Source organism: Pseudophryne corroboree, chromosome 2 (assembly GCF_028390025.1).
Source record: "Pseudophryne corroboree isolate aPseCor3 chromosome 2, aPseCor3.hap2, whole genome shotgun sequence".
NCBI lineage: Eukaryota > Metazoa > Chordata > Amphibia > Anura > Myobatrachidae > Pseudophryne > Pseudophryne corroboree.
The window spans coordinates 501,559,019-501,573,185 of NC_086445.1; the positions used below are offsets into that span (position 1 = coordinate 501,559,019).

General features: G+C 47.0%; 1 protein-coding gene across 2 annotated transcripts in view; it reads right to left on the reverse strand.

Moving 5' to 3' along the window:
• USP32 (ubiquitin specific peptidase 32) overlaps window positions 1–14,167 on the reverse strand; it is a 433,758-nt gene that overhangs the window by 141,788 nt on the left and 277,803 nt on the right. For both annotated transcript variants that reach the window (XM_063954012.1, XM_063954011.1), the window contains exons 11-12: window positions 6,602–6,663; window positions 5,517–5,619 (exon numbers count right to left, since the gene is read on the reverse strand). In XM_063954012.1, the coding sequence (XP_063810082.1) occupies window positions 5,517–5,619; window positions 6,602–6,663 (165 nt within the window). The remainder of the gene's footprint in view (window positions 1–5,516; window positions 5,620–6,601; window positions 6,664–14,167) is intronic.

The window sequence follows — 14,167 nt, forward strand, 5'->3', positions numbered from 1 at the left end:
AAGTGGGACTGAAGCGCGCCATGTAGTGGGCGGGGCTTGGCCCACACAGCTCTGACCAGTGCCATCTTCTCTCCTCAGAAGCTGCAGAGACGCTGGCCCTGTCCTCCACACTGCTGTACAAGTAACAGGGTGCAAAACAGGGGGGACGGGGGGGGGGGGACGGGGGGACGACACAAATAAATTGGTGCCGATTTGTATATATATATATAAAGCGCTAACAGGTCTGGGCAGTCATTTTACTGGCCTCAGTACCGGGATAGGCGCTGGGTGTGAGCTGGCAGAACTCTTTCTGTGTCCCTCTTGCAGGCTTTATTGTGGGTCTGTCTCCTATAGCCCCAGTGTGGTTGTGCGTGTCGGTACGTGTGTGTCGACATGTCTGAGGCTGAATGCTCTTCCCAGGAGGAGCCTGGAGTGGGGACAGAAAACAATGTGAGAGTGACCGTGTCGGCATCGCCGACGGATGATTGGGTGAATATGTTGAGTGTTTTAAACGCAAACGTGACTAAGTTGAATAAGAGATTTGATAAATCTGAGTCTAAGAACCAAACATGGAGGAAATCCATGGAAAATGCTTTGTCACAGGCCCAGACCCCTTCGGGGTCACAGAAACGTGCATTTACCCAGATAGCAGATACAGATACCGACACGGACTCTGATTCCAGTGTCGACTAGTGATGCCAGATTACATCCAAAGCTGGCTAAGAGTATTCAGTACATGATTGTGGCGATAAAAGACGTATTACATATCACTGAGGAGGACCCTGCTGTTCCTGATACTAGGGTCTGTATGTTTAAAGGAAAGAAACCTGAGGTAACGTTTCCTCCCTCTCATGAACTGAACGCGCTTTTTGAAAAGGCTTGGGAAAATCCTGACAAAAAGATACAGGTTCCCAAAAGAATTCCAGTGGCATATCCGTTCCCCTCTGGGGACAGGGAAAGGTGGGAGTCAATCCCCACGGTAGACAAAGCTTTATCGCGTCTATCCAAAAAGGTGGCACTTCCGTCTCCTGACACGGCAGCCCTAAAGGATCCTGCAGATCATAAGCAAAAAAATACACTGAAATCCATTTATGTCACTACAGGGTCGCTACTCAGGCCTGCCGTTGCTGCGGCATGGGTGAGTAGCGCTATTGAAAGGTGGGCAGATAACTTGTCATCTGAGGTAGATACCCTAGACAGGGATAGTGTGCTTTTGACTCTGGGTCACATCAGGGACGCTGCAGCATATTTAAAAGAAGCTGTAAGGGATATTGGCCTTTTGGGTTCAAGGGCCAATGCCATGGCGGTCTCAGCAAGGAGAGCGTTGTGGATACATCAATGGAATGCTGATGCTGACTCTAAGAAGGCGATGGAGTCTCTTCCGTTTAACGGTAGGGTCTTGTTTGGCGACGGCCTCACTGACCTGGTGTCTACGGCTACCGCGGGTAAGTCTTCATTTTTACCTTATGTCCGTGCACAGCAGAAGAAATCGCCTCACTGTCAGATGCAGTCCTTTCGGCCCAATAAATTCAAAAAAAGGACGTGGGTCCTCCTTCCTTGCTGCGAGGGGGAGAGGACGGGGAAAAAGGTCACAGGCTGTGGCAAGTTCCCAGGAGCAGAAGCCCTCTCTGGCTTCTACTAAATCCACCACATGACGCTGGGGCTCCGTTGCGGGAGTCCGCACCAGTGGGGGCACGTCTCAAACTCTTCAGTCAGGTCTGGTTGCACTCGGACCTGGATCCTTGGATAGTAGCCATAGTAACCCAGGGGTACAAGTTAGAGTTTCAAGACATGCCCCCTCACCGATTTTTCAAATCAGCCATGCCAGCTTCTCTTCCAGAAAGGGAGCTAGTAAGCGCTGCGATACTAAAGTTGTGTCAAAATCAAGTGATTGTCACGGTACCCCCGTCTCAACAGGGGGAAGGGTTTTATTCGAGCCTGTTCGTGGTCCCGAAGCCGGATGGCTCAGTCAGACCAATTCTAAACCTAAAATCCCTCAATTTCTTTCTGAAAAAATTGAAGTTCAAGATGGAGTCTCTACGAACAGTGATCTTCAGTCTGGAGGAGGGGGATTTTATGGTGTCGGTCGACATACAAGATGCCTACTTACATGTCCCCATATTTCCTCCACATCAGGCTTACCTGAGATTTGCTGTGCAGGATTGTCATTACCAATTTCAGACGTTGCAGTTTGGTCTGTCCACCGCCCCGAGGATTTTCACCAAAGTAATGGCGGAAATTATGGTTCTCCTGCGCAACCAGGGAATCACAATTATCCCGTACTTGGACGATCTCCTCATAAAGGCGAGGTCCAAGGAGCAATTGTTGAATAATGCTGCCCTTTCACTGACAATTCTGCAACAACACGGTTGGCTCCTAAATTTGCCAAAATCACAGTTGGATCCAACGACACGGCTGTCGTTCCTGGGTATGATTCTGGATACAGAATTGCAAAGAGTTTTTCTTCCAGTGGAAAAAACTCTGGAAATACAGAACATGGTAAAACAGATTCTGAAACCGGCAAAGGTGTCAGTTCTTCACTGCACTCAGTTGCTGGGGAAGATGGTGGCGGCCTACGAGGCCGGGTCTCACCTGGACATGCACCGGAAAATAATCCTATCTCCCAGGACCAGAATTTCACTTCTGTGGTGGCTGCACAATTCTCACCTTCTGGAGGGACGCAGGTTCGGGATTCAGGATTGAATCCTGGTGACCACAGATGCAAGCCTCCGAGGCTGGGGAGCAGTCACACAGGGAAGAAACTTTCAGGGAAAGTGGTCAAGCCAGGAAGCTTGTCTACACATAAACATTCTGAATTAAGAGCCAACTACAACAGCATACTGCAAGCAGAACATCTTCTTCGAGGTCTGCCAGTCTTGATTCAGTCAGACAACGTGACAGCAGTGGCGTACATAAACCGCCAAGGTGGAACAAAAAGCAGAGCGGCGATGGCCGAGGCCACGAAGATTCTTCACTGGGCGGAAAGACATGCCAGCGCTCTGTCAGCGGTCTTCATTTCAGGAGTGGACAACTGGGAAGCAGACTTCCTCAGCAGACACGATCTCCTTCCAGGAAAGTGGGGTTTTCATCAAGAGGTCTTTGCAGAGGTGACAAGTTGTTGGGGAGTTCCTCAAGTGGACATGATGGCGTCCCGCCTCAACAAGAAACTTCAGAGATATTGTTCCAGGTCAAGGGACCCTCAAGCGATAGCGGTGGACGCTCTAGTGACACCGTGGGTGTTTCAGTCGGTCTATGTGTTCCCTCCACTTCCACTCATTCCGAAGGTGATAAAAATTATAAGAAGAACAAGGGTTCAGGCGATCCTCATTGTTCCGGATTGGCCAAAAAGGGCCTGGTAGCCAGATCTTCAGGAGTTGCTCATAGAAAGATCCCTGGCCTCTTCCTCTTCGATGGGACCTGTTACAACAGGGGCCGTGCGTGTATGAGGACTTACAGCGGCTGCGTTTGACGGCGTGGTGGTTGAACGCAATATCCTAGCCCGAAAGGGTATTCCCAGTGAAGTCATTCCTACACTTCTTCAGGCTAGAAAAGAATTAACGGCAAAGCATTACCACCGTATTTGGAGAAAATATGTGTCTTGGTGTGAATCCAAGAAGGCTCCCACGGAAGAATTTCACCTGGGGCATTTGCTCCATTTCCTACAAGCAGGTGTGGATGCGGGCCTAAAGTTAGGCTCTATTAAAGTACAGATTTCAGCCTTGTCGATCTTTTTTCAAAAAGAATTGGCCTCCCTTCCAGAAGTTCAAACCTTCGTAAAAGGCGTGCTGCACATCCAACCTCCCTTTGTGCCCCCAGTGGCACCATGGGACCTTAATGGGGTGTTGCAATACTTGCAATCACATTGGTTTGAACATTTGCGCAAGGTTGAGTTAAAATTCCTTACTTGGAAAGTGGTCATGTTGTTGGCCTTGGCGTCTGCAAGGCGAGTGTCTGAGTTGGCGGCTTTGTCTCACAAAAGCCCCTATTTGATTTTCCATGCTGATAGAGCGGAGTTGAGAACTCGTCAGCAATTTCTGCCAAAAGTGGTTTCATCATTTCATGTTAACCAGCCAATTGTGGTGCCAGTGGCTACTGACGCCTTGGCGGAGTCAAAGTCTCTCGATGTTTTCAGAGCTTTGAAGATCTTTGTCGCCAGAACGGTGCAGATTAGGAAAACAGAGGCTCTGTTTGTCGTGTGGGCTCCCAACAAGATTGGGGCTCCTGCTTCTAAGCAGACTATTGCACGCTGGATTTGTAATACGATTCAGCAGGCTCATTCTACGGCAGGATTGCCGTTACCGAAATCGGTGAAAGCCCATTCTACCAGAAAGGTGGGCTCATCCTGGGCGGCTGCCCGGGGAGTCTCAGCGTTACAACTTTGCCGAGCTGCTACTTGGTCGGGTTCAAACACCTTTGCGAAGTTTTACAAGTTTGATACCCTGGCTGAGGAGGACCTCTTATTTGGTCAATCGGTGCTGCAGATTCATCCGCACTCTCCCGCCCGTTCTAGAGCTTTGGTATAAACCCCATGGTTCTTGAAGCATCCCCAGCATCCTCTAGGACGTATGGGAAAATAGGATTTTAATACCTACCAGTAAATCCTTTTCTCTTAGTCCGTAGAGGATGCTGGGCGCCCGTCCCAGTGCGGGTTGTACCTGCAGTTTGGTTATAGTTACGCTCATGTTGCGTTGAGTTCAGTCAATCTGTGACTGTTGTTGGTCATGCCGTTGCATGCGTTGTTGTTGTTGAATGCCGTGTTGTACGGCGTGTTAGTGGTGTGAGCTGGTATGTATCTCACCTTAGTTTAAAATAATTAAATAAATCCTTTTCCTCGAAATGTCCGTCTCCCTGGGCACAGTTCCTATAACTGGAGTCTGGAGGAGGGGCATAGAGGGAGGAGCCAGTTCACACCCTATCAAAGTCTTATAGTGTGCCCATGTCTCCTGCGGATCCCGTCTATACCCCATGGTTCTTGAAGCATCCCCAGCATCCTGTACGGACTAAGAGAAAAGGATTTACCGGTAGGTATTAAAATCCTATTATATGCAGAATATTCATGTGACTCATGTTTTTTATGGAAGCTACATTATCAATATTATCATATTACATTTTAACAAAAGGAAAGGCAGCAACTATAATATAGTTGGACTTATTAAGCCAATACAGTAAGGATTTGTATTCATTCCCTAAAAAAAAAAAAAAAACGATATAATTTTTATTTTTATCACCTCACTAAATCCTTAAAGCATTGTAAAATTCCATTTCATAGTCCGTTGTACAAAAGAGCTCACCACCAATAACTTCCCTGTAGAAAGACTGCGGACTCCCTATTTGCTACTTATCCCAGTTATTGTACACCTGTATGTGAAACCACTCTATTTGGTCACAAAGTTACTGTATTTCCACATGCATGGTTATAGTAGTATACAGTGAGAACCAAATCTGCCATACCATCGTTTGTCAACATTTAACTATATTCCCACACATAAACTGTACATGTTCGTGCACAGATTGCTATGTGTATAATAATCACTTACATATCTGACATATTCCTTCCATTGGTGCCACCACTGCATAGAGATCAGAAACCAGTTGTGCCCAAATTGGAGGCCATACCGACTCTCTCTTTCCAACCATCCCCTGTAGGCAAAGACAAATAGATTATGGTGGGTATCCTATTAGCACTGGTAGGTTCGCCGGGGGCTATCCAATTAGGCCCAATAATAGGCACATATCAAGGAATATGCTTCGGGTGCCTGAGCCAAAGTATAGTCTCGATAAGCAGCCCTCAGAGCAGCGATAACTCATGGGATCCCATATGTCACCCCACGATAATGGGTACTTTTTCGGCCGATAAAAACAGCCTATACCAGGATAAATAAAAAATTAAAAAACGCCATATCAGGCTGTTATTATCGTCCGAAAAATTATCGGGGCTAAATGGATACCACCCTTAGTGGGTAATTCAAATTTGCGCGTGAAAAACACGGATTATTAAGGGTTATTCAATTATACCCCATTTTTTTCCCTCACAAAACACATCCCAGACCTATTTGTTTTCACGAGAAAACAGGACTGATAAGGCTGGTTACTGGCATTTTTTTTCCCCGCCTGCCTCAGGCATGTGGGAAAAAAAATCCAAGATTACAGTCGGCTTTGAGGACAATTAAATATCCTGGGGACAGGGTCAACCATCCGCAGTAAATTACAGCAGCTAATTGAACATCACCCTTATACCCCTTTCACATCGCAAATCCCAGGTCCCACCCAGTAATTGGAAACGGGTCCTTACCAGGTGGGACCAGGCATTTGACCCAAAACGCTGCCATCCCAATATGCCAGGTTGGGTTGATATCTGGGGGCGGCGACTGTGGCGTCATCGGGGGTGGCGCTGGAGATGAGCTCATCCCCGCGCCGCCTCTCCCTATATAGTGAACGGGTCCCGGGTCGCATCGACTCAGGAATTCGCCATGGACCCTTTCACATATCAGAGTGACCCGTGTCGACCCGGCAATATACCGGGTCAATATCAGGATATTTGTGCGGTGTGAAAGGTGTATTAGTGTGTAATATATGGTGTCTGCAGTTATTCAGAAATGAATCATTAAAACATTTACTGTACCTGATGATCTGTCCCTCTTCCTCTGGGGTGGCTGGTCTTAAACCCAAAACTATATGGCAAACCTAAAAGTTCATGGAGATATGAGTACATTATTGATACTAAAAACTTGTCTTTTGTTGTATAATAATTAGGAGATCAACCTGGTAAATTATAATAAAACATATTGTACAGTCAGGATATAAGCATGTTCATTATTTTCAAGTAGATTGTTAGTTATCCATATCACCACTAATGCTATTGCTTCAATTGTAACACTATCACAATCCATTTATTTACATTTTCAATACTGTCATCAGCACTTCAGTCAACACAAACACACATTTTATATATACACATTATATACACATACCCCCCCTTCCTCCTCTCACAACTGTCACCGGAAGCATACTTCCCTTACAGCACATCCCTATTGTATACAAACCCCCCTTTTTCCCCTCAAAGCTGTCACCGAATGCATACCTACCTCACATAAAAACCGTATTCCCTCCCTCAATGTATACATACCCCTTTCCTCCTCTCACAATTGTTACCGGATGCGTACCTCCATCACAGCTCACCCCTATTCCCTCCCTCATTGTATACATATCCCCTTTCTCCTCTCAAAGCTGTCACCGGATGCATACCTGACTCACATATCACCCCTATTACCTACCTCATTGTATACATACCCTCTTCCTCCACTCAAAGCTGTCACCAGATGCATACCTCCCTCACATATCACCCCTATTCCCTTACTCATTTTATACATACCCCCTTTCTCCCCTCACAGCTGTCAACGGATGCATACTTCCCTCACAACTCACCCCTAATACCCAATGCAACAGAGGAGGAAAAGAGAGACACAATGAAAAGGGAATACAGTCATAGTGGAAGATAGAGACAGTTGGGCCAGATGTGATAAGAGAGGGTCAGACAGAGTGGGTGATTAGGGAGGTCAATCTCGGGCCATTTTTTTCAATCCTGGGATTCGGGATTAAAAATGCTCAATCCCGGGATTGCAGTAGGGATCAGTGTAGGGAGCAGGGAGAGTGGATGTGGAGGGCAGCTAGGGAGTGTGGGTGTCGGGAGCACGTAGGGAGCAGCGGGAGGGTGGGTGTAGGGAGCAGCGGGAGGGTGGAAGGGTGTAGGGAGCAGCGGGAGGGTGAGTGTAGGGAGCAGCGATAGGGTGGGTGTCGGGAGCAGCGGGAGGGTGTAGGGAGCAGCGGGAGGGTAGATGTAGGGAGGGTGTAGGGAGCAGCGGGAGGGTGGGTGTAGGGAGGGTGTAGGGAGCAGCGGGAGGGTGGGTGTAGGGAGGGTGTAGGGAGCAGCGGGAGCGTGGGTGTAGGGAGCAGCGGGAGGGTGGATGTAGGGAGGGTGTAGGGAGCAGCGGGAGGGTGGATGTAGGGAGGGTGTAGGGAGCAGCGGGAGGGTGGATGTAGGGAGCAGCGGGAGGGTGGGTTTAGGGAGCAGCGGGAGGGTGGGTGTAGGGAGCAGCGGGAGGGTGGGTGTAGGGAGCAGCGGGAGGGTGGATGTAGGGAGCAGCGGGAGGGTGGATGTAGGGAGCAGCGGGAGGGTGGATGTAGGGAGCATGTAGGGAGCAGCGGGAGGGTGGGTGTAGGGAGCAGCGGGAGGGTGGGTGTAGGGAGCACGTAGGGAACAGCGAGAGGGTGGGTGTAGGGAGCACGTAGGGAGCAGCGAGAGGGTGGGTGTAGGGAGCACGTAGGGAGCAGCGAGAGGGTGGGTGTAGGGAGCACGTAGGGAGCAGCGGGAGGGTGGGTGTAGGGAACAGCGGGAGGGTGGGTGTAGGGAGCAGCGGGAGGGTGGGTGTAGGGAGCAGCGGGAGGGTGGGTGTAGGGAGCATGTAGGGAGGGTGGGTGTAGGGAGCATGTAGGGAGGGTGGGTGTAGGGAGCATGTAGGGAGGGTGGGTGTAGGGAGCAGCGGGAGGGTGGATGTAGGGAGCAGCGGGAGGGTGGATGTAGGGAGCAGCGGGAGGGTGGATGTAGGGAGCAGCACAGAAGAATGGATGTAAGGAGCAGGAAGGGAGGGTGGGTGTAGCGAGCAGGGAGGGAGGATGTCAGGAGCAGTGAGGGAGGGTGGGTGTACATTAGGTAGCATCAGCTATACTTAAATATTACTTAATACTCTTACTATTAGGCAGGCAGTAGCCATGGACACACACAGTGACTGCGCCGGCGGCATTTCAAATGTAGCGCTGGCTGCCGGACAGTCAGAACTGGCAGTCCGTCAGCCAATCAGGAGCGGCGGCTAATGCCGCTTCCCTGATTGGCTGTCGGTCTGCTAGCGCTGATTGGCTGGCGACCGGCACTACAATTGAAATGCCGCCGGCGCGGTCACTTTGTGTGTCCATAACTGCTGTAAGTACCTCGCTGACAGCCAGGCAGCGCTGTGCTATAGTGCTCAGCGCTGCCCGCCAAAACTGCGCATGCACCACCTAATACCGGGATTGGAGACTCCAATCCCGGGATTCAAATCCCGGCGTTTTTGGGCTTGGCCTCCCTAACTTCGATGCGAATGAGCAACAGAAGCAGAAAAACACACAGGTTTTACTCGAGTGTAGTATGGTATGCCGGCGGCCGGGCTCCCGGCGACCAGCATACCGGCGCCGGGAGCCCGACCGCCGGCATACAGACAGCGTGGTGAGCGCAAATGAGCCCCTTACGGGTTCGCTGCGGGCACGATTTTTATTCTCCCTCCAGGGAAGTCGTGGACCCCCACGAGGGAGAATATCTGTCGGTATGCCGGCTGTTGGGATTCCGTGGCCGGTATACTGTGCGCCGGGATCCCGACAGTCGGTATACTGAAGACAACCCGTTTTACTCCCATCAGTTAAGCGTCTACAGTGTGCACAAGCAGAGCAATACTGGATAGTTTACGATTAGAAAAACATCTGTTTTGCAAATATTGATTTCTGCTGCAACATGCATATGGCAGGGTCTGAAATGATCATAAACCTGCAGCATACTACAGCTATCTCCTCTTCAGTGCTGGACTCTCCTGCTATTAGGCTCTGACCCCAAAATGGAAAAATACCACGAATTGCGGGTTCGTGGGTAGGGGGCAGGGATAAAATGACGTGATTCACGTCATTAAGCCATTCCCCCTCTTTTCCTCGCCACAATTCCTGTGATACACTCCCATTCCTGCCCGCTTCACTATGAAGTAGCCAGGATGCGGGAGATCTGCCTAATCACCAAGGGGTGAAGAGGACTACCTGAAAAATCGGGCGTAACCCGCAACTTCCATGAAAGTAGGCAAGTATCACATAAAGCCAACCTGCCATTTGTTAATGGTTCTCGGGACACATTGAGCCACTTAATACCAATTGAGCAATGTTTTAAAGTACTGTGGCACACCAGGTGCAACTCTTTAATGGCACAGTCTAACCATCCTCTAGTGCAGGCCTGGTCAATCTGTGGCTCACCATCTGTTGTGAAACGAAGTCCTAGCATGTCCTGCCACAGTTTTGATAATTAGGTAATGTTAAAACTGTGGCAGGGAATGCTGGATTTTTTAGTTTCATAACAGCTGAAGAACAATAAGTTGGCCAGGCCTGCTCTAGTAGCTATTTCCAGTAGGATAATGTGCTACAAGTGTGTCCGCATACATCTAGATTCCCAGCACGTTAAACAATCCTTCTAGTCACCCCATGCCGTGGATCAAATCGGTAGAGATGAGCGAGACTTTTTCTATTTAAAGGAGTCTTATTCACAAACTGATGTACATAGAATGCACATGCAGTTTATGGTGATAAAAATGATGTGCGGCATGCCTATATTCTGAGAGTGACCGGGGCCGTATCTGCATATTAAATGCTACGCTACAATGTTATACTAGAAAATACTCTAACATAGCATTTCGTATGCAGAAACAGCCACAGTCGCACACAGAATATTGGCTTGCAGCATATCATTTTAAATCAGCAGAGTCTGCTTGTGCGTCTTATTCCCATAGCGAATTAAGACAAATTTTTGACCAAAAAAACATACCCGACGCTAACAGACTTCACGGGACCTGTAAGCCTACTCACCACCAGGCATCTCCCGTTGTGTGGCGTATTGAGGCAAGATGTATGAAGACACATCTGTATGTCACAAGGCACATGTAATCTTAAACTGGTTCCACATACATAAGTGTGTTCAGTCAGTGTACCACAAAATAATCTCCAGTCAGCACTGAAGACCTAAATCCAAAAGAGCATCTAATACAGTGTCCACTGAATGTTTTCTTTCCTCTTTAATAGCAGTGAACTAATCTAGCACAATGGAAACATAGCCCTTTTCCACTGCAATCCCAAGTGCGACCCAGGTTTTGGAACGTGGTTCCAACCAGAGTCGGACCCCGTTCACACCACACTGGCAACCCTGGTTTATTCCTGGGTAGGTGCTGTTTACACTGCACACAGTGCAGTCTTTCTGTTCTGCCGACGCCCGAAGATGATGTCATCTCCAAGTACCAGCGATCTTGCTTTCCCTATGCTTTTGACAGGACGTGGGGCGTAAGACCCGGATCACTGTTTACACTGCCTAGTTAGATGGGTCCAACCCTACTCGCTACACGGGTTGGATGCCTGGCTCACTGGACCTGGGTTACTGTATCTTTTTTGGACCATTTCCACTGAGCTGTGACCCAGGTTAACCAGATAATAACCAGAGTTATTACGGCAGTGGAAAAGGATTATTCTAGTACCCAAAACATACATATCTCAACTACACTTGTGGCAAAGTAGCAGTAGTGCAGAATTTGAGAAAGGCTCCTGGCACTTTTTCTTTTCTACCAGCACTTAAACGACATGAGGCATCTTTCTCCATATAAAGCAAGCCCATATGTTAACATACGCTGTTACTGATAGCTTGTGATAGCAGAATTTCACATCCAACTGTTTATTAGTACACAGAGCCACATTCTGCTACAATTACTGACACAGCAGGGAACAGAACAGAAGGGTGTACATCATTCTGCCTCCTGCTGGAGAACACATAACATTGTAACATTCACCTCATATCTTAGTTTCTTTAGAAAGCAGGGAATATGATCTTTTAAGGAAGGCAAATTCTCACTCCATATACCCCTCAGTGTCATTCTAGTAGAACAGAATGGTAGTATTATGTCGTAATTTAAAACACATGAAATACTGCTTAAAATAGTCTCAAAGTGAGTTTTTAAGTATAGTGGGCATTGAGAAGCCCTGGGGTTGAATGCCAGTTTTCATCTATTGCAGTATGGTATCTGGGGGTACTGGAAGGTTTCTCATAGATACTGTAAGTACATTTTATATACCAAATTCACAGGAATAAAGACTACCTTCTTTTTTGTTTTTAAACAGCAAAGATTCAGAACGAAGCATCTTCAAAATTACACAGTTGTTACATTATAATTAAATTGCTTTTAAAATGTGTTGCTCTCTCCCAACAGATGTAGTGACTAACAAAAATTCTCTGATTTATATTTGAAATGTGTGAATTCTGAACATTCAGCACAAGCTGTAAAAAGTAATATTTATTTGCAGTTTACATAGGATGGACACTTATTATGCGGATTCCAAAGAGATCATTCATTTTCAGGAATCTAAATTCTGAATTTTTTGGTACACCTTCGGAAGAATAAATATATATATATATATATATATATATATATAGGCTTGTTATATAGTAATATACATTTTATATATATATATATATATATATATATATATATATATATATATATATATATATATTTATTTATTTTCTCTGTGGGTAGTCCGCCACGCCCAATACTTCTTAAATAATGCCCTGGTGACTTCTGTGGTATGAGGTAGTAGAAAAGAGCAGACAGCAGCACTCCAGGTCTTCCATGCAAATACCCCAGTGTCAGCATGTTCCAGTGTTCCCTAGTGGATGACTGAGAAAAGATGTATTTGGCAGTCAAAAAAACATGAACCAGCGTTTCGGGACTGCCAAATACATCTTTTTGCACATAAGATCTGAAGTGACGCTGTCTGCTTCTTTCAATATACAGTGCAAGATCTCAAAGGAGTGGCTTCAGGACAAAGCTGTGAATGTCCTTGAGTGGCCCAGCCAGAGCACAGACTTGAATCCAACTGAACATCTCTGGAGAGATCTGAAAATGGCTGTGCACCGACGCTTCCCATCCAAGCTGATGGACTTTCCGAGGTGCTGCAAAGAGGAATGGGCGAAACTGCCCAAAGATAGGTGTGCCAAGCTTGTGGCATCATATTCAAAAAGACTTGAGGCTGTAATTGCTGCCAAAGGTGCATCAACAAAGTATTGAGAAAAGGCTGTGAATACGTATGTACATGTGATTTCTTAATTTTTAAACGTTGTCATTATGGGGTATTGTGTGTAGAATTTTGAGGGGAAATATTAATTTATGCCATTTTGGAATAAGGCTGTAACATAACAACATGGAAAATGTGACGCGCCGTGAATACTTTCCGAATGCGCTGTGTGTGTGTGTGTGTGTGTATATATATATATATATATATATATATATATATATATATATATATATATATTTATATATTTCTCCCCAAAGGAACGGCACTCTGAGACCCACGGATGTGTTGTTGGTGGGCTTGAGAAAGGGGGTTGCACCCCGAAACGTTGCCCCAGCCTAAATACAAGTTGATGCTGATTAAAAGACTCAGAGTGCCGTTCCTTGGGGAGAAATATGCATGCTATGTATTGAACTGGACACCTGAGCAGTTGTTTTGTGCTAATGGGAGTGCCGACATACGATCATTGGATAATATATATATATATATATATATATATATATCTCACACCTGTGTAGCTGTGTTGGTGACTGTCTTACCTTTTAAAAGCCATACTGTAAGTGTGGCAGGTAAGCTTTAAACCAGGTAGGCACATTTTCCCCTATGAGACAGCAGTAGCCAGGTCCCTAAAAACTAGGATTTTAATTACCTACCGGTAAATCCTTTTCTCGTAGTCCGTAGAGGATGCTGGGGTCCATATTAGTACCATGGGGTATAGACGGGTCCACCAGGAGCCATTGGCACTTTAGGAGTTTAACAGTGTGGGCTGACTCCTCCCTCTATGCCCCTCCTACCATACTCAGTCTAGAAACTGTGCCCAAGAAGATGACATACTTCGAGACAAGGTAATACACAGATAGTGGCGAGATTCATACCAGCTTACACAACAAGGCAAATCCGGCCAACATGCCAGAAAACTCAGCAACAGCTGAAACAGTACTGAAACAGTAAAGAACGCGGAACTTACCTAGGAACCAGGCAGTACTGAACCAAACAACCACTGCAGGATAAAGATGCGCTGGGCGGGCGCCCAGCATCCTCTACGGATTACGAGAAAATATTTACAGGTAGGTAATTAAAATCCTATTTTCTCTTACGTCCAAGAGGATGCCGGGGTCCATATTAGTACCATGGGGATGTACCAAAGCTTCCAGAATGGGAGGGAGAGCGCACAGGCTTCTGCAGAACTGCTTGACCAAACTTGAGGTCATCAGAGGCCAAAGTATCGAACTTGTAAAACTTAGCAAACGTGTTCGATATAGACCAAGTAGCTGCTCGGCAAAGCTGTACA